This window comes from Antechinus flavipes, chromosome 5 (genome assembly GCF_016432865.1).
Source record: "Antechinus flavipes isolate AdamAnt ecotype Samford, QLD, Australia chromosome 5, AdamAnt_v2, whole genome shotgun sequence".
Lineage (NCBI taxonomy): Eukaryota > Metazoa > Chordata > Mammalia > Dasyuromorphia > Dasyuridae > Antechinus > Antechinus flavipes.
This window is the reverse complement of record NC_067402.1, coordinates 284,852,210-284,873,308: the sequence shown is the minus strand read 5'-3', so window position 1 is coordinate 284,873,308 and position 21,099 is coordinate 284,852,210. Positions and strand designations below refer to the sequence as shown.

The 21,099-nt window shown below is 41.2% G+C and overlaps 1 protein-coding gene and 1 long non-coding RNA gene across 8 annotated transcripts in view; one reads left to right on the top strand and one right to left on the bottom strand.

Annotated features, from left to right (window-relative positions):
• Window positions 1-18,176, top strand: part of TEX33 (testis expressed 33) — a 36,953-nt gene extending 18,777 nt beyond the window's left edge. For 2 of the 7 annotated variants that reach the window (XM_051961740.1, XM_051961739.1), the window contains exons 3-7: window positions 1,783-1,837; window positions 2,907-3,409; window positions 3,914-4,058; window positions 17,183-17,305; window positions 18,025-18,176. In XM_051961740.1, coding sequence (XP_051817700.1) covers window positions 1,783-1,837; window positions 2,907-3,409; window positions 3,914-4,058; window positions 17,183-17,305; window positions 18,025-18,113 — 915 coding nt within the window. In that variant the 3' untranslated portion in view covers window positions 18,114-18,176. Of the gene's footprint in view, window positions 1-1,179; window positions 1,585-1,782; window positions 1,838-2,906; window positions 3,410-3,913; window positions 4,059-6,135; window positions 7,718-17,182; window positions 17,306-17,834 lie in introns of those variants that run through there. The other 5 variants (XM_051961745.1, XM_051961742.1, XM_051961744.1 and 2 more) reach the window with 5 other exon arrangements.
• LOC127538149 (uncharacterized) overlaps window positions 1-20,623 on the bottom strand; it is a 34,510-nt gene extending 13,887 nt beyond the window's left edge. The window contains exons 1-2 of the long non-coding RNA XR_007947685.1: window positions 20,136-20,623; window positions 8,763-8,842 (exon numbers count right to left, since the gene is read on the bottom strand). This is a non-coding gene — a long non-coding RNA (uncharacterized LOC127538149). The remainder of the gene's footprint in view (window positions 1-8,762; window positions 8,843-20,135) is intronic.
• Window positions 20,624-21,099: the final 476 nt, after the last annotated feature.

Here is a 21,099-nt window from a genome sequence, read left to right as displayed (position 1 = left end):
ATGGGCAACAGCCCAGTCTGTTGGAGGAGGAAATGAAACTGAAACCTAATACATGATGCACAGGACAAAATCAGAGACCTTTAGATCTACAAGGGAAGACAGAAAACAAGCATAGATTAGGCACCTATTATGCACCTCACTCTGTGCTAAACCAGGTGACACAATTATCTCATCTGATACAATGACCATGGATGGTAAGTGACTTTAGAAATCTTTTAGTCCAAATCCCTATTTTAAAGAAGAAACAAAGTACAACAAAGCCCAAAGTTAATCTGGTTCAAGATCTTACAGATAGTCAATCAATGATCAAGCCATGAGCTGCTAATTTCAAGTCCAGATACTACAGAAAACAGGCTCTTGTAAAGAAAATTTGAGAAGAGGTCTGGGTCTCTTCAAAGGAACCAACTGACACAGTGGTTAGTAGCGGGATTTCCCATACAAAGGTGGTAGGAGACAAAAAAATGAGCTTCCTTAAATCCCATAAAACTCCCCCTGTTGGGGGCGAGTCTGTTTGGTCTCATGAAGAATCTTTGAGTCTTGGGTTTTTTAAACTGAATTAAGCATCCCAAGGTCAAAAGCCAGGCTAGGAGGCCTCTTGTCTGGATTCTGCTCTAGGACTCTCACCTTTCCTTCCTTCGTAAGTCTTCCTTGTTAAGGGTATTTCTCAGTCACCTCATGCTAACTTCTCTTTTCTACAATTTAGGAATAGAAAAGGGATAGTTTTCTCTTTCACAGTTGATTCTGACATGTTCCCCGAATTGTTCTCACCCAGCTAAACTTTGTTAGAAAGTTAATCAATATTGAAGTCCAAACTTCAAGAGAGGAGAAATGTTGGCCCAAGCTAAAGCTGTTGGAGTACGGGGGCAAAGGTTACAGTGTCTGAATTTGGGCTCAACTCATCTCTAAACCAAGCAAGGGCATTTTAGGAATATTTGTGGTCAGGGGTGACGGGGCCGAGGGGAGACAGGCAACGTAGCAGAAGGAGATATGAGGGATTGTATAGAGAAGGGAAAAAAAAGAAAAAATAGGGAGAAATGGGCAGAGAGGGAAAGTTGGATATTCAAGGGAAAAGTCCCATTTTGTATGTGTGTGTGTGTGTGTGTGTGTGTGTGAGAGAGAGAGAGAGAGAGAGAGAGAGAGAGAGAGAGAGAGAGAGGAGAGAGAGAGAGAGAGAGAGAGGAAAAGGAAGGAGGGAGGGATGGAGGGGAGAGAGAAAGGAAGGGAAAGAGACAGAGAAAACATAGAGACAGATAAACAGAGAGGGAAGAGACAATACAGAGAGAGGAGATAGAAAGAGACAGAGACAGAGAGAAGATATAAAGAGTAGACACACAGAGAGAGAGGATTAAATAGGGTTTAGAGAGCTAAGATTCCAAGAAGTGAATCTCGAGGCAATACTTAACTAATTAAGTAGCTACAAGCATCTTATTTCCCTTTTCTCATCGTAAAATGGGAAGTAACAATATTTACGTAGAAATGTTGTGAAGTGTTGGAGAAACTTTAAGGGAAGGGAACAAATTTCCATATATTGGCTAAGCTCTTTACAAATATTGTCTTACTTAATTTCCCTAATTACCCTGGGAGGTAAGTGCTATTATTTCTCCTCACTTTCTACAGCAGCAGGCAGACAGAGACCAAATAACTTGCCCAGAGATTGGGGTCAAAAGTGTCTAAGGCTAGATTTAAACTTTGATCCTCCTGACTCTAGACTTTTATCCACTCCTTCCCCAATTGCTATATAGAAGTGTGGCCAATGTGTCATTTTCTTGTTGTCCTTAACAGGATTTGAATCTGGATCTAAAGGAAACAGAGAAAAGAGGAGCAGGTCAAGCCACAGGTGAGAAGGTATAGGCAAGAGGGAAGGTGTAGACAAGAAGCAGATTCTTGCTTTGAGAGAGGGGGATGTTGTAGAAATGGGCTAAGCTTGGCCAGATCAGTTGAGTCATGGAGCTTAGTGGGTTGTACATACAAAATCCATAATGCCCCTCACCTCCCTCAGGCCTTCCTAAAGAGAGGAAAGACTTTTGGGGCTGGCCAGGAATGGCCATGGACATTCTGGGATAATTCAGTTTCAAAAAACCAAGAGTTTTCTCATTATTATTTCCTAGACAAAGGAACTTGACAAATGAACAGAATGTCCTGGATCATCAAGTACTTTGTTTGGTTCCCTCCCTCCCCATGGATCTAGTTTAATAAGAGAAGTCTAATAGATTTCCCACAGTCTTTTCTCTTCATCATCCCCTAGTACATAGCTCAAGCCTGGGTACATAGGATGGTTACTCAATTTTAGATCATGTCAGAAGGATTCAGTGGAAGGTATAACTAGACTAGCCATCAAATCCAGAACCTGCCACTTAATAGTTGAAGTCATCATCCCCTTGTCTGGAATAGAAATAAATCCTTAAAAATAGAAATAGAAATCAAGAAAATAAATCCTTGATTAATAAATCAAAAGTTGCAGAAAGACACATTGGGGGCAGATATAAGGAAAAACTTTGTAGCCCTAACATCAGCTCGTGTAATAAGCTCACTTTCACAGGAAGTCTTCCAGCAAAAGTTGGAAGACCAATTGTTGGTGAGTTTGCAGAATGGGGTCTTAGCCAGGTGCAGGTTGGAGTAGATGGCCACTGAGATGTCTACCACTGAGATTCTTACTCTAATTCTATTTTTCTCCCTTTTCTCTTTTATTCTTCTCTCTTTTCTCTCATTCTTTCCTTATTTTGTCTCCTATGTCATTTCTTTTTCTTTCTTTCCCTTCTCCTTTTCCTTCTCTCTTGAATGCCTTTTCTCCTGTCTGTTTCTATCTCCTTTTCTCTCTCTGCCCTATCTTCTCCTCCTTTTATATCTTCCATCTGCTTGGCTCTCTATTTTTCTGTTTTTGTCCCCTACTTCTCAATTATCTATAGGTATGGCTCGTGGGTCCAGGCCTCCAACAAACAACCAGAGATTGCTCCAGAAAGACAACGGTCGTCAGTTCGGGAAAGGATCCAGGACTCCTGCGGATCAATTCCAACCCAAGAACGAATCACCTCCTCCAGGGTCTCTCCCAACAAGAGACAGTAGTACGAAAAGTAGCAGCCGGCTGGGGACAACTCATTCTGTGGAAGCAAGGTTGAGTACTACTGGGTCATCTGACGGGATGGTCAGCCCAAACCATGGAGCAATCACCACCAGGAAAATTTGGTCAAGAGGCTCCTCTAAGTCAAATAAGATGAGCTCAAAAGAGGAGCTGCATTCTTCCAATGGAATAGAGGAGGAGGGCAAGGTTTTCAAGCCTGAAGGGGACAGCAGCTCTGTCATTGAGAGCGGCCAGGTTGGTATGTTTGGCAGAACTGCCAGCTGCATCCCCAGCAACATCCGGCACAAGTTTGGGAGCAACACAGTGGATCAGCTGGTGACTGAAGAGCAGGTATCTAGCCCTGTGGTACCCTTTGGTCTGGACAGGGGAGAATGGGAGCATGAAGATCAATGGGGGGAGGAGGGCAGGAGGGGGAATTAAGGGACCTCTAGTAAAACTTTGGAGCATGAAATGTCAACGTTTAGAGGGACATTAAAACAGGGAATGACAGAATTGGAAGGGGTCTTAGAAGAGAGAATGTAAGAGTTGAGAGGGACCTTAGAACAGGGAATGACAGAGCTTTAGAGGATCATTAGAACAGGGAATTTCAAGGCTGGGAGGGAGCTTAGAACAGGGGATGTCAGAGCTGGGAGGGAAGTTAGAACATGAGATGTCAAAGCTGGGAGGGAGTGTAGAACAAGGGATGTTGGAGCTGGGAGGGAGCTTAGAAGAGGTAATGTTAGAGATGGAGGAAGGATCCTCAGAATAGGAAATGTCAGTACAGGAGGAGCCTGAAACTGGAAGCAGTTCCCAGGGAGATGCAGGGTATGACATTCTGAGCTACCTTCTTCCCAGGCTCGAAGGGCCCTCTGTGAAGTGATCGAGGGACAGAAGCGGGTGAGCAGCCGTGCGAGCAAGCCTCCTCAGAATGCAATGGAAAACTCAGCATTTGCAGATTATTATGAGCTGGGATACAATATGAGATCCAACATATTCCAAGGTCAGAGGGTGGTTATAATTGGGGTAAGAAAAGAAGCAGATGGGGGTGAGGGGTGGGGGAAGAGAAAAAAAAAATGAAAGCCATAGAGTATTCCCTAAAAGTCATTGTCATGGGGATATGGGCTGTGTAAGCACTTTGATCTGTGATCTCCTGAGCCCAGGTTATCACGGATGAGAATGACCAGTGTGATTGAAAGACCACTGACCCCAAAGTGGCTAGACTTACTCTCATTTGCAATCTGCCACTTTCTCATTGTGAGATGTGGGGGAAACCATATCTTTCATCAGCAAGCAGTTTCTTTGACTATTTAGTTAGTGATTCTATTAACAATTATTCCCAGAGATTATTTAAAAATGGGTTTGTCAATCTTTTCCCAGGAAAGAGACCTCTCAGTGTTCATAAACACATCTCAACTCTCCCTTTCCCTGCTTGTCTTACTCATGGTCCAACCCTTGTCTAGTGCTCCCCAGTCATTGGTCTCATTGTCCCTTTAAATCACTCCCGATAGCCATATTGAGGCTGTAGAGGGTGGGGTGCTGTGTGGACAAGAAATCCTTACCCATCCTTAAAACTCTTTCAGGCAGTTTCCTCATCTGTAAAATTAGGGGACTGGACAAAATGTTTCCTCACAGTTCCTTCTGCTTGCAACATTCTATATTCTAAGATCCCTCCCCAGCTCTGCACTCGTTTTCCTAAGTTCCTTAAAATCTCTTCCAAAGCTAACATTTCATATTCTAAGGACCTCCCAGCTCCCACTTTTTCTGTTCTAAATCTCTTTCAAATCTAACATTCCATGTTCTAAGGACTCTCCCTCTCATCACCTCTATTCTAAAATCTCTTCCAGATCTAACATTTCATGTTCTAAGCTTCCTCTCGGCTCTCACCTTCTCCATTCTAAAATCTCTTCCAGATCTAACATTTCATGTTCTAAGCTTCCTCTCGGCTCTCACCTTCTCCATTCTAAAATCTCTTCCAGATCTAACATTTCATGTTCTAAGCTTCCTCTCGGCTCTCACCTTCTCCATTCTAAAATCTCTTCCAGATCTAACATTTCATGTACTAAGCTTCCTCTCGGCTCTCACCTTCTCCATTCTAAAATCTCTTCCAGACCTAACATTTCATGTTCTAAGTTTCCTCTCGGCTCTCACCTTCTCCATTCTAAAATCTTTCCAGATCTAACATTTCATGTTCTAAGCTTCCTCTCGGCTCTCACCTTCTCTATTCCAAAATCTCTTTCCAGATCTAATATTTCATGTTCTAAGTTCTCACCTTCTCTATTCTGTCTCTCCCAGATCTAACACTCATGTTCTGAGGACCCTCCCAGCTCTCACCTTCACTATTCTAAGTCTCTCCCAGATCTAACATTCTTTATGTTCTAAGCTTCCTCCCAGCTCTCACCTTCTCTATTCTGACTCTCCCAGATCTAACACTCCATGTTCTAAGGACCCTCCCAGATCTCACCTTCTCTATTCTCTGTCTCCCAGATCTAACACTCCATATTCTAAGGACCCTCCCACTTCTGATATCCCATTCCCCAAGAACCCTCCAGCTCTAACATTTTGCATTCTAACAATGAGTCTATTTGTCATTGACAGCATGCATTGGCATTATGGTGTAACAGATAGCATGCCTCAGAATCAGGAAGTCCAGAGTTCAGATCTTCCCTCCCACACATGTTTGGCTGAATAAGTCAACAATAACCTCGTGTCCCAAGAACTTTCTAAGTTTCAGAGAAGGCACTGCCCTCCAAAGGCCCTGACTGATCACCTGCTGCCTAGTTCATCTAGACTGTTGATTTCACTGGGCTGTTCCAAAAACCCAATGAAGGAGTCACTGTATGTATGTCCTCGGACCCTCCAAGGCCCTTAGGGGCTCACTCACAGTGAGCAGTCCTGTGGGATTTCAGAGGATCGTGTACCCAAGGGTTCTGGGTAACACGATGCTCTAGAACCAGCCCTAGCCTTGGCCCTATGACCTCGGCTTGGGTCTGATGCTCGGTCTTGTTTTGTTCACCTCCTCGGTTCTCTTGTTTGACTTATGGCTCGGCTCCGGTGATTTGATCTGCTTATGCTCCCAGCCTCCAGGGCCCGCCTGCCAGAGCTTCCCATTATCCAGCAGCGCCACGCTAAGTATCTTGCTTTTGGGATACAACTGGGCTTCTGGAAACCAAAAGTCACTCACCTTCCTGACCTTCCCAAAAACTACGTAAGCCCCACAGAGTTTGGCAGGCAAAAATGGCCTCTCTTGCCATTCTGATTTTTGAACCTCATCATCCTCCTCCTGTCCTAAAATATAAGATAGAGCCATAAATACTCTAAAGCTTATGGGTTGCTTTGTCTCCTCTTTCCAAATGTTCAGTCTTCCTCCCTGTCTAGCATTCCCACTCCCAATTATTAACTGAACCTGTCTCTAGTCCTCCCATGATTCCATACTCCTAATTTTCTCTTTTCCCTTCCTCCCCATCCCTAACACACACATACACCCACCAGACTCCTTGAAGGCAAGAGATAGGTTTTTGTATTTTTTGTTTGTTTGTTTTTGTATTTTCAGACATCAGCATAGTAACATCTCCCCTTTGCCCATAATAGATAATTGAGGAATTGAGTTCAATGACCATGGGCTGCTGTCAGAGCATATAAACAGCCTTGTTAGTAGTGTGTACGTGAAATTAGAGTAAGCAGCTTCAGGGGCAGAAAAAACTTGAAGAAATCTCCTAGAAAAAGTCATGATTGATTCAAGTGGAGAAAAGCAAGATTAAACAGGGAATTTGGGTTAGAAAAACTAGTTGGGGGGAGAATTAAAAACAGAGAATTTGGGTTAGAAAAGCTAGTTTGGGAGGGGGGAATTAGAAACAGGGAATTTGGGTTAGAAAAGCTAGTTGGGGGAGAATTAGAAGCAGGGAATTAAGAGTTAGAAGCATAATTGGACCCGGAATTAGGGATAATAGTGGGAAAGCTAATCCCTGTTCAAGTATTTTTTTTTTTTTGGTAAAAGGAAGAAAATTATATTTATAGTACCTATCCCAGGTTCAATAAATATGAGGTCCTATTATTATCATTATTATTAATCCCTGTTAAATGCTAATTTAACTTTTGCTTAGAGTATACTACCTTCAGCTCCCCAAAATATCGAGTTAAGTTTCTGTTATGACTCCCCAAAGCTAGGAAGGTTGTTCTATCAAAGATCACAAACCTGACTTTCCTGACCTCCCTCTTCCCCTGCTAGATTGTAAGCTTCTCGAGAGCAGGAGTGGTTTTGGCTTTGGCTTTGCAGCCCCAGAACCTAGCACATAGTAGGTGCTTAATAAATGCATATTGACTGGCTGCTTGATCCTGTCTCCTTAGTTCTAGCGCCAACGGCCTGTACAAGAGTACAGCTAAACGCCATTCCCAAAATGCAGTAACTTGGATACCCTTAGTGTCACCTCACGTAGACTGTTCCATGTTCTTGGTTCTTTTGTTTATAGCATAAAAGAGCTTGTTTTAGGAGCCTCCGCTTGAGAGGGTTCATCTGAGTAGTCCCAGCTAATCTTTCCTCCTTATCCCATCCCTCCTGCTCATGGAGAATCACAAAATCTCAGATTCGGAAGGCACGTCAGTGGCCAATGAATCCAACTTGACACCTGAACGAGCTTTCCTTCTGTGACGACCCAACAAGAGAGTTATCCGATGTCTTCCAGAAGACCTCCAATGAAGGGAAGCCCACATCTCTGAGGGCAGCCTGCTCCATTTGGAGACAGCACTAATTATTAGGAATTCCTTCCTGACATCAAGCTGAAATCTTTGCATACTTTGCCTCTCAATTCTGGTTCTGTTTTCTTGGGCCAACCAAAAGAGTCCTCATCATTCACAAGATGACAAATGTTCTGAAACAATGATAGCACCTCCCTTCCCTTCCTGTTTCCTCAATTGCTTCAGTCTTCTTAGTTTCAGGTCAAATATGTCCAATTTCTTCAAAATGGATATCCATATAACACCATCCCCTGTCTGACTTGGGTTCTTACTTCTGGATAGGCCCAGTGTCCTTCCTAAAATATGTCACCCAGTTTTGAATTCACTACTCTGGCTGTGGAGTCAGGGGCAAAGGTCAGCATGATTCTCATTTCCCTATTTCTGAATATATTCCTCTTTTAAATATGCCAGAAGTCAACAAGACTTGGGATGAACTCAGAGCAACTCAGCTTATCATTTGAAACTTCTTTACTTGAGAATGAAGTTTGAAGACCTCAGTTACTCACCAAGACCATCCATATAAATCATGAACATGACAGTCTTGAGATGTTCAACAATGGATGAACAGATACAACCATGGAACTACAGACCTTTAAAATTCAATTCAGGGAGCAGCTAGTTGGTGTTGTGGATAGAGCACCAGTCCTGAAGTTGTCAGGAGGACCTGAGTTCAAATCTGGCCTCAGACACTTAACACTTCCTAGTTGTGTGACCCTGGGCAAATCACTTAATCTCAATTGCCTCAGCAGAACAGAACAAAACAAAACAAATTCAATTCAGTTTTGTCACTCAAAGGACCCAACATCATGCATTTCAAGATGCTCTTTAAGAAATCCAAATTGGATTGTGAATTTGACCAATTTCACTGAACTCAAAATATATGTCTGGTTATTATAGTTATCAATCAGACCAAGCCCAAGCTTTTGAGCCTGTTTGGAAACCAAATTTAGTACAAAAGAAAAAGAAGTCTTACTTGGAAACAGAGGGCCTAGATCCTTGTGTTGGTTCTACTTCAAACTTTTTATCGACCTGGAAAAGTTACTTCTCACCCACCTGTAATGAGAGCAAATAAAAGATGAGCAAGCTATGGAAGGATCTCTCATAGCCTTACATTCTATGTTCTAATATTTTGTATTGTAAGGTCCCTTCTCTTGGCCTTTCCTATTCTAAGGCCCCATCCAACTCTGGACATCCCCTTTTCTAAGACCTTTCCCAGCTTTGATATCCCATGTTCTAAGCCTTCTCCTAGTTCTGACATTCCCTGTTCCAAGTTTTTTTCCCAATCCTGACATTTCCTGTTCTAAGCCGCCTCCTCAGCTCTGACCGTTCCCTGTTCTAAGTTTCTCACCAGCTTTGACATTTCCTGTTCTAAAACCCCATCCAGGTCTGACATCCCATGTTCTAAGGCCCTTCTCAACTTAAATATTGAATATTAGAATACTAAGCTTCTCTCTGATTTCATTATAAAATATATTTTGATATTGTAGGATATTTATATGTAACATGTATAACACAAGGCTAGCAGGAGATAGGAGAGAGGTGGGACATTCAAATGCTGCCTCTGATGCTACTGCTCTGTTTCCTCATCTATAAAATATAGAGATTAGGCTACATGTTTTCCGAGGTCCAATCCTGTTTTAATTCTATGATGTCAGAATCCTTACAAGGTCCTGTGCAGCTCTGACCTTTGCAATTCTTGGATTATAAAATTGTAAGAAATGATGAAGCCCAGAACACTCTTGTTCTCCATTTATTGACCCTTATTCACTGATCTTACTCATAAAGAGGTAATAATAGCAAGAAGAAAATCCTGAGTTAGATTCAAATTCTGGCTTTGACCCATGAGCTACGTGTGAGTTTGTGTCTGTGGAGTGTGACAGAAATCATCTCTACTGCTTCCTGTGTGACCTTATGCAATTACTTAAGAACTGCAATTTCCTCATCTGTCAAATGGGAATGGAAAAAGATTAGACTATCTCTTTTGCCTTTAAATGTGACTCACTAAGACACCCTCCCTTGTAGTTTTGCATCTTATGATCTTATAACTTGGATTCAAATCTTGTTTTCAGTACTTAGTAGTAGTAACAAGTAGTACTTGTTAATTAGGTCTCGGTTTCCTCATCTGTAAGATGGACACATAATATGCACCTATCTAGCTTTACTCTGAAGACTTTCCATCCATCTTTGGTACCTCTCAAAGCTGCCTTTTCTCCAGGCTCATAACAGGAGAGGGGTGCTCCTCATCCTCCACAGCCACCCATTAGTGATGCTAGTCTTGCTGTTCCTAATGCCTGGAGGAGTCTCTCTAGTGGGCTTCCTTCAAATCTCAGCTCAAAAGGCACCAATTTTAAAGAGATCTCCCCCTTCCAAGCCAATCCTACTGCCTTTCCTCAGAGATTATCTCCCATTTACCCTGTCTAGATCTCGTTTGTACATAGTTGTTTGCATGTTGTGTCCTTGATTAGATTGTAAGCTCCATAAGGGCAGGCAGGGCCTGTTTTAGCCTATTTTTATATTCCCACCTCTTAGCTCAGTGCTTGGCATATAATATAATAAATGTTTGTTAACCGACTGGTTGAGGAAGGCTTTGCCATGGAAAATAGGGGGTTTTAATTGAAATCACATGATTTAAAATCTGGAAAGAACCTAAGAGATCACTTAGCCCAAACCCCTCATTTTCCAGATGAGGAAATTGAAGCCTATAGACAATTGATTACAGGGCCATATATCTAATAAGTAGTAGGGCCCAGATCCAAGCTGTTGATACCAAATCCAACACTCCTTGGGATCAAAAGCTGACTTTGCTTAATTTCATTTCCTTAGGTTTCCAGGTAAATCAAGGAAGGTGGTCTTTAAAAAGGAGACACTCCCTAGTTGTAGATGGTTGGTTGGTGAAAATTAGCATGGTTTTTACAAAGGATAATAACTTTCAAATGGGGAGATTGAAAGTCATAGACTTTGAAATGAAAGGACTTAGAAAGTCAGTGCCTCATTTTACATATGAGTAAAATGAAGCAAAGGGAAGATAAGTGACTTCAAATCTTAGGATCATAGAATCACAGACTTAGAATATAGAGACCTTGGAGTCCATCTAATCCATAAAAGAGAACTAATACCCATAAGAGAACTGAGGATCATTGAGGATCAAATGTTTGCCCTGAGGTCACACAGGTAGTGAGTGGCAGAGACTGGATTTGAACTTGGGTCTAATAATTCCAACTTTAGTATTTATACCTTTCCCTTTGACTTTCCCCTATCAGTCAGCCAAACCTCAGCTGTCTAAAAAAAGTTTTATGACTCATTCTTTTCAGTTCAGTGCTTTCTTAGAAATTAGATCAACAAGTTGGTGTGTGTGTGTGTGTGTGTGTGTGTGTGTGTGTGTGTGTGTGTGTGTGTGTGAGAAGTAAGATTGGAGGGGAAGGTCATATAGGAGACTTGGACCCAGAGTCATAACTTGGCCTGGGTAACTAGGGCTTTACCCCAGGGTGTGAAATTTATAGGGCACTGACAGCACTTGCAATCTTCCAGTAGCTTTGGAAGGAAAAAAGAAGGAAAAAAAAAAGCAATATAGCACCAAGAAAGCAAAAATATTAAGATAGGAAGCTATCAGGGATGTAGAGAGCTGCTCTCTCCCCCATCACATATAAGGTAGCCTTTCCAACCATACTGGTATCCTGATATCTCAGTTTTCCCAACCAAAGGAGATACTCCAGCTGTCTTATATCTCCTCTCTCAATTGATGGCAAGTTTTTTTTTTTTTGGGGGGGGGGGGCGGTATTTATGGTTCTTCTTGGTCCTAACTGCTAAGTGAACTAGGTCAGGGAGTAACAGGGGAGAGCAGTTACAAGAGGAGGAGGAGATTAGCTCAGCTAGGAAAAGAAATAAAAATAACCAAAGCTCATCTTCTGTGAGATTGGCCCATAACAACCCCTCAGTGCCAAAGCTAACCAGCTGAAATTGTTTTATCTTTCCCTCATCATATCCCACCTCAATACTTAATGCAAATTTTAACCCTTTGAGGACCAAGAGTTCTTTTACCCTTTAAGGCAGCCCTTGGGGTACATTTTAATTTCATTTTCCTGGGATGCAAAAAGTAAGAAAAGTATTGTCACACAATGCAATATACTGTCATGAAAATCTGGAGACACTGTCACTGGGGACAATTCCAGACTCCTATCTCCCCAATCCCAGCCACAATACAGAAATAACAATATTGTTAAGTGATTCAGTCATGTCTGATTCTTCGTGGCCCCATTTCTTGGCAAGGAGAGGTTTGCCATTTCCTTCTCCAGTTCATTTTACAGATAAGCAAACTGAGGCAGTCAGGTTAAGTTCGTTACTTGCCCAAGGTCACAGTTTCAGGTTGGATTTGAATTCAGATCTTTCTAACATTAGCTATGGGCAATATTGTCTTACACCCCACCACTTCATAATATTTTATGCTTTCCAATTATATGTAAAAAAAAGTCTTCTCTTTTATAAGATTTTGAGTTACGATTTTTTCTCCCTTCTCCCTCTTGTTTGTCCTCTCCAAGATGGTAAGCAATCTGATTTAGGTTATACTTGTACAATCTCATATTTAACATATTTCCACATTAGTCATGTTGTTAAAGAAGAATCTGGCAAAAGGGAAAAACCATGAGAAAAAAAAAAGCAAAAATAGAATACTTTGATCTGCTTTCAAACTCCATAGTTCTTTCTCTGGTTGTCCTCAGTCCTCAATGACTCATTCTTTGATCATTATATCTCTAAGAGGAGCAAAGTATTATCAAAGTTGATCATTGCACAATGTTAATGTTATTGCGTACAATTTTCTCCTGGTTCGGTTCACTTCAACTCAGCATCATTTCATCTATATCTAACCAGACTATTCTGAAATTTTCCTGCTCATCATTTCATACAGCACAGTAGTATTTCATAATATTCACATACCACAATTTGTTCAATCATTATAGCCTTTTGGGCATAGATTCCAAATTGCTCTCCAGAATGGTTGGTTCAGACCACAAGTCCACCAATAATGTATTAGTGCTGCAGGTCTGTTGAATTTTTATTTGTTTTGTTAAATATTTCTCAATTCCATTTTATCTGCTTCTGATAGCCCTGGAGAGTGCTCTAATGGCATGTGGCCGGTATGCAGCTGATTGGTCATCCTAGTCTAGTAGTAAGATGCAGGTCATTCACTTTGGCCAAATTCCTTTTGTCCTGTTCCCAAAGTGAAGTGCCTGAACCCAGGTTCCAGACATTTTCATTATTTCTTGGGCTCTGCCCATTATTCCATTTTTAGGAGACTTGTCCCTTTTAGGGGGATTTTAATGATTTGAACTAATTTCTCTTTTTTGTCTTGGAGATCCATACCTGAAGAGAGGTCAATACCTTGAAACCAGGTTTTTATCTGTTTCTGTCCACCATCTTATGTCTTAAGTCACTAGATGTATCAGCTTCAAGTCACCTATTGTTAACTATTCTTGTCTCACTACTAGATTGTATCTACGGTGATTCACCGTATACCAATGCTTTGCTCACTGTGAATCAGTCTCCTATCCATCTGCTTCATAGATATGGAGCTTTCAATTATCTTCCTTCTGAACAGCTTTTCAAATATAGGATCTTCAGTGATCATTAAGTAGAGCTCCTTCATTTTCCAAATGAGGAAATTGTGCCCAAGGGAGCTGAAAGGATTTGTCAAAGATCACCCAGCTAATAAGGATCTGAAGCAGGAATTGAACCCAAATCTTCATGTAAGTCCAAAATCTCAAGCATTATGAGCCGGGACTCCAAAATCTCAAGCATTATGACCTGGGGCCTCTGAATTTTGAGGGAAACACGAGGTTAAGATGGGTTCACTGCAGAGACATTGATAGCTATGTTTTCCTGCCTCATTCCCTTGCAACTCTCCACTATTCCTCTTTCATCTTCTAATAAGTTACTCAAAGGTTTCTTGATTTCTTTTCTGGGTATTGGGACTGCAGAAACACTCCTCCACCTCCCCCCCAAAAAAGTCCTAAAGCTTTCAATTTTCAGTTCCTTGTAGATAATTACCATAAAAGAGACATTGGTTACTGAAAACAGTGTTCACCCCAGTTCATTGACTGGTGAACTTACTTTGGCTCTAAAGACTGAGTAGGTTAATGTGGATAAAATCTGATTGGATAGATAATAATCCAGCAACATCTCTTGATTAGTTGTCTTAGTTATGATTAGTGATCTCTGTTGATTGGATTTGTCATGTCACCGACCAGCTAGAATTTCAGGCTCCATTACTATACAGAGAAGCCTAATATGGGCAGCAAGATTGTACCACAGGGCATCGAGCGCCGGGTCTGGAGTCAGCAAGACTCATTTCCCCGAGTTCAAATATGATCTCATCTACTTCCCAGTTCTGTAACTGTGCTTGCCTCAATTTCCTCATCTATAAAATGAACTGGAGAGGAAGATGGCAAACCACTCCAGGATCTTTGCCAAGAAAACCCCAAATAGGGTTACAAAGAGACACTGAAACGACTGAACTACAATAAAAATGTGAGGAAAGGTATCCAGTGGTTTAGGAACCATAAGTGTATGTTGGTACAGTCCACCGTCTGATTCAGCATACACAATGTACAATGTAGCTTTCACTTTCTAGATACTTTGGTCAATAGTTGACATTCACTCAATGTCCTATAAATAAATTCCTTTTCACATCCTCATAATAGATACTTTATGGCATAACAAATGCAACATTTGACATGGAGTCAAGACTTCAGACACTCATTATGTTGCTACAGGCAAGGCTCTTAGGCTCAAGCTTAAAACCTTTCTAAGACTGTAAAAATGATCAATGGGATGTCATCTGCATTGGGGAAAAGCATTCCCATATTGTAAAATTGGAAATCAAAAGTCTTTGATTTATCTCAATCAATAACCCCTCTAAAAATTAGTGCTTTATTAATCATCCTTTCCCCACACTCTTCTCCCATGCACCATTTCCCCCATTTTAAGTAGCAAGGGAAAATATTTCAACTAGTATTCAAATATGCAATATGCAAAAAGTCTTAGTACAATGAAGCTCAAGATATAATGAAAGTTTCAGAATGTTATTTCCACCATAAACAGCAAAACTTCAATGATATTTTGATATATTCCAGAAATTTAAAATTATCTTTCTGGCTTATAAGAGTTTTACTCTTTGTCACTATGCATGCTAGAAAAGGGGAAAAAACCTTTCTAGCCAATTCTTTCCCTAGATAGGTGGCTTTAGGTTGAAATGGCCTGTAATTTTTTTTAAAAATCCACAGAAAATAAAAATCAATCCTGGATGTATCTCACAACATTTTCAGACACACAAAGGCTTTTCTGGGTTTCTCATGTAACAGATCCACTGTTTCAAGCCACTGTCCTAGAATATCTTTTAGATCATGTCAGATAACATAAAAATTTGACAAAGTATATACATATATGTATATATAGATATAAATATCACAGAAATTTATATGTCAGTATATAAATGTCAGGTACACAGAACTGCTATGTAAATATATATATTCCCAATATATAATATACAAATATATTATAAATATTCATAAATAGATTGATGGATGGATGGATAGGTAGATGGACAGATGGATGAATGGATTAGGTAGACATAGACAGATAGATACATAGATAGATAGATGGATGAATGGATTAAGATAGATGCATAAAGGAGAAAGAAAAAGCTAGTTAGGTAGATAGGTGAATGGATGGATGAATGAATTAGATGGATGGATGGATTAGATACACAGACAAATGGATAGCTAGAAAAAGAAAGGAGAAAGAAAAAAATAGACGAATTAGATAGAAAAAAGATGGATGGATGCATTATAGACAGATGGATAGATAGATAAAGAAAAAGAAAGATGGATAGATGGATGGATGAATGGATTAGATAGGAAGAGATGAGTGGATGGATGAATGGATTATAAACAAACAGACAGATGGATAGATAGGTAGTTAGATAGGTGGATGAATGGATGGATGAAAGAGAGCTTACTAAAACCAGAAAGTAAATTATGGGGCAAGTGTTCTTAGTATTCATTCCTAGATGTTTTGTGCCTTCCATCCCCAATACAGCAGGAAAAGGGGAGATCACTTAAACACACAGTAGGATATTAGTTGCATCAGCAAGAAATCTCAGATTAGTCCCTTCCAGGAAGGAGCAGGCAGCGTCCTCTTGGGAGCCCATTCCTCAAGTCATTGCTAGCTTATCTGTTTCTATGCCTCTTCATCCTGGCTCATGCAGACTGCATCTGGACCCTCAACATTATCAGGATGTGGCTGCTATTTTATCTCTGTCCTTCTCAATCTGCCAACTATCTTTGAGCCCACCTCCCATCACATGGGCCTTTCTCGCCACCCTCGCAGATTTCTCATGTTTCTGAAAACTCAAATTCTCAGGAAGAATGTCTACTCAAAGCGTGTCCTCCCTGCCCTACGGATGTGATCAGACATAGTCTTGTGAGAGAGAAATTCCACCAAGAATTCTCTTCTCTTCCAGTGAATGATGTCAACTCAAAGCAGTGTGGGATATATGGTTCCTGGCTCTCCTCTCCATCCAGAGATGGAAATTTAGGTTCAAAAAAAAGCAAACTTTCTGAAGGATATACAGGTAGAAAATGGAAAGCTTGGGAATAGAAACTCAGTTGTCTGGTTCCCATTCTATTGATAAAGGACATGGTCATCCTAGAAGATTCATTTCAATTTTATTTCAAGAATAATTAAGAACCAATTATTTTCAAGGCACTCTGCTTGATGGAAAAGCTACATCTTACTTTCCTGTGAGATGGACATAACTTCCTCCTCTTCTATGGGCCTCAGTTTCCCTCCCTATAGCATGATCAGGTCAGACTTAAGTCCTAGGATTCCATAGAATCACTTTGACACGAGGTGTTAAGGGAAGGGGTTGGGGAGGAGCAAGGGAGAGAGCCAGATGAAATAATTTGGGGAGAGTTGAGGAAGGAGCTATCTTCCTCCACCAGAGGTGAGATAGAATCGAGGAAAGCTTTCTAGAGAAAATGTCACCTGAATGGGACCTTGAAAGAAAAGAAGACCCTCTTGACAGGTGGAGGTGACCAAAAGTTGGGATATGGTGGCAAGGGCTATATGAGGTGAAAGAGTGACTTGTCTGGTTATCTTGGAGATGGGACGTTCCAGCTAAGCTCTTAGGGGCAGAGCTGGTACTGGGACAATTATCTCATATGGGCCAGAATCCCTTTTTTCCTAAGATACCCTCTGAATTTAGGGTGAATCTAACACCCATGGTGCTGGGTCCCTTTCTAAAGGTTCTGACATCCGCTGGTGTCCGATCTTCCCTGCCCTCCTTCCTTTTCTCCCCATTGACTATACTTTCATTTTGGCGACTCCCAACCTTCCCAGGGGTTTTGACAGGGCCCCCCATGGAGGCAAAGAGCTTAATGAAGGACTCCTACACCGCAGAAGTGCTTCAGAGAGCTGTGAGGGATCCTAAGCACTGGCATGGGAGGAAAACAGATGAACTTGGTAAGTTCGAGGATGGGGATATGGGAGGCTTGAGAAAGATATATAAACTTTGTTTGATTGGGTTTGGGACTTTTCGGTGGTAGAAGGAGGCAGAGGGAAGGGATTATCACATCCCCTTTTCTTCTAAAAATAAAAATAGCGACAAAATAAAGATATGTGTATTAACTTAGTATATGGCACACATAGTACCCACTGATGTTGTTTGTAAGAGTGAATGTTAACAGATGAATTCAAAACAGTGTGTTCTAATGGGAAGACCACTAGATTATAACTGGTCTATGACCTTGATCTTGATCACTTAAACTCCCTGAATCTCAATCTGCAAAATAAAGGGTTGAACTAGGAGTGGTTCCTATTACCCCTGTGACTTTGGAATAAGGCATTAGATCTTTCAACCTAGGTTTTCTCATCTGTAAGATGAAGGGGGGAGGAGGCTTGCCTTGATAACCTCCACATCTATGATTTTATGAATCAGTGATGCTCCATCCCCATTTCTAAATTGTATGATTTTCCTTGCCCTCTTGGACAGAAAAACTTTGGAACTAAGGCCCAGGAGAGAGTCTATGGCCAGAATCCTGATGCATGCCAAGAGAAGATCATAGAACAGCCTAGTACCATCGACCTGGTGGACAATTTAGGGAAATGGCTCATCCAGCCCAGGATCCCAAGCTGTTTCCAGCAGCTGTGAATGGGTCCTTCTCATTTTTATTCTTCCTCAGGGCGATGGCATCAGAAGAATGCCTTAGATCTAAATCTGCAGAAGGCTTTGGAACAGAAAATTGGGGAACGGAGCAAAAACTTGAAGTAGGAAGTTCTAAGAAAAGGGAATGCTCTTTCTCCTAAAATGAGTTAATAAAAAATCCAAAAATAATCCTGACCTTTGTTTTCTTTTGCCTCACCCACTTTCCCTCTAAACTTTTTTTCCTCCATCTTTCAGTCTATGGATTACAGTCTTAGAGTCGAGGCCTTCCTCCATTTTTTCCTCATTCCCTTATTCATCTCCATAGAGAGGATTAGGGAGCTCAAACTTTCCAGGGAGGGGAGGATGGGAGATTGAATCAGTCTCACTTTTTTGGATCCTATCATATATATGAGTACCCAGGGTTGTAGGAGAGACAGGTCTGGGAAGGGCTGCTGGGAACAATGCAGCAAAGACATGAATCCCCCAACTGGACAATCCCAGTTCCAGTAACTTACACTCCCCAGATCCAATCCCCTTCCATAAGAATTTGGGGAAATCAAAAGGAGTCCCTCACTGAGAGAAGAGTGGGACTCTTGTCTTCTGGGGCAGTTATGGGCCTCCAGATTACAATGCCAAGTATCTGAAAGGTATGCAAAGTAACCACTTTTGAGTATATATATATATATATACACACACACACGCATACACACACACACACAGATATATACTTTAATATATATAAAATATTATATATAACATTTAATACACAAAACAATGTGTTTTATATTATATATTAATATATATTACATAGTAACGATTATTAAATGATATATTGTATATATTAATATTATATATATAAATATTTTTTTTTATTAAACACTTTCCATGTGTCCAATCCTAGTCTATCTAGATTCTATAGGAGAGACAGAAGTCTGAGCTGCATCCTCACCCTCAAAGAGCCTGGTACATAGTAGGCACTTAAGAGCACATAGTAGGAACTTAAAAAAATTCTAGCGAGTTGACTTAATGGAAAGGGAAGACATACTCATGAAACAATTGATAACCACAAGAGGACAAGAAAGAATCAAAGGCTGAGGTGACTGGAATTAAGTGGTCAGTATTGAGAGACAATCAGAGATGGGGAGATCCATGGAAAATGGCTCTGGATATGGACATCAGCCCAAGTCCCATCTCTGCCATTTAATATCTGTTGTCTTTGAGCAAGTCAAATTTTGTGGCCCTCAGTTTCCCCATCTGTAGAATTAAAGGTTGGGCCAGATGATTCCTGCAGTCCTATTTGTGTGAGTTCGGATAAATGTCTCAAAATTTAGAGCTTCATTTTTTTTAGTTGCAAGAAAATAAGATTGGACCAGATGACCATTAAAAGTCCCTTTAAGTTCTCTGCAATTTTTTGATCTGCTAGTAGGCCTAGCTAGTCAAAAACCTTCTAGTCTGATTCCTTCTTGGCCACAGAATTTCTACTTTTCCTTATGGTCTAAGAGGTCCCAAGTTTCTTGGACGCGGTCCCAACCTTTAAGCCACCTTAGTTTCTTGAGTTCAAAAGGTGGCTACAGCAGACCTTTAATGGCCTTTTATTCTCTTGCTGCTGTCACTGGACTCACCAGTATTTACTTCCTCTTTCTCTTTAACTACACAATACAACAGGCAGAAGTTGCAGAAGGGTAGATGATACCCCATTATGGAGAGAAACACTTTCTCACAATTGGAGCTATTCCCAAATCTAAGCTGAAATCAAATAGACATATCGAGTCATCTTCTTGAATCGAAAAAGTCAACTTCATAAATACCAGATGATCTGAATATCTGGGATTTTTGGTAAGCCATAATTATGGGTTGCATTTTTGACTTTTGATGTATTGATTTCTATTGACATGGCAAGAAAAACTAAACAAAACTACTACTACTGCTTTGCTAGGCTGATTTGAGAGGAAGAACATTCAGTATAAGGGAACTGAGAGTCTGCCCTGTCGGGCTATCTTTGTAATACCATGTTCAGTCCTTGGCATAATATTTTCAAAAAATATTGATAAGCCAGAGAGTATCCATAGAAGAGTGAACAGGATGGTGAGGAGATGAGGGACTCTGCTGAACTAGGGAGATTTAGAATGAAGAAGAAAAGGCTCCTACCTGTTGTCAAATATTTGAAGGGCTGCCATTGGGAAGAATCGCTACATCTTGGCCCAGGGAACAAACCTAAGAGTGAGAGGTATATATTGTCTCTGTGTAAATAAAGAATTCTTAACAGCTGAGACTATTCTAAAGTGGAATCTACTGCTTTAGGAGATAAAGGGGTTTCACCTGACCAGGATCCTTCCAACAATTCCAGAGTTTTAAAGGGGTTCTGGGCAAATTGGAAGAGACAGATTTTAAGGGCATGACCAAGTCTTAAGATTCTACTTACGGTCTAAGAAAAGCAGATAAGATGTGCAAAAGTACATACAAATTAGAAGGTCAGCTTTGGGGGGAAAAAGATGAAAAGCTATGAAATTTGGTGAGAAAGAATGCTAATGGCTAAGAAATCTCTGTAAATGGTTTGTTGTAAGGATCAGATCAGTTTATAAAGAGTTTTATAAACCTTAAAGTTCTCCTCTTCCTCTTCCTCCTTCTATTCCTTCTTTCACTTCCTCCTCTTCCTCTTTTCTCCCCCCCTCCTCCTCCTCCTCCTCCTCCTCTCTCCCCCCCTCCTCCTCCTCCTCCTCTTTTCTCCCCCCCTCCTCCTCCTCCTCTTTTCTCCCCCCCTCCCTCCTCCTCCTCTTTTCTCCCCTCCTCCTCCTCCTCTTTTCTCCCCTCCTCCTCCTCCTCTTTTCTCCCCTCCTCCTCCTCCTCTTTTCTCCCCCCCTCCTCCTCCTCCTCTCCTCTTTTCTCCCCTCCTCCTCCTCCTCCTCCTCCTCTTTTCTCCCCTCCTCCTCCTCCTCCTCCTCCTCTCTCCTCTCCTCTCCCCCCTCCTCCTCCTCCTCCTCCTCTCTCCTCCTCCCTCCTCCTCCTCCTCCTCCTCCTCTTTTCTCCCCTCCTCTCCTCCTCCTCCTCTTTTCTCCCCTCCCTCCTCCTCCTCTTCCTTCTTCCTCCTCCTCCTCCTTCTCTTCCTTCCTCC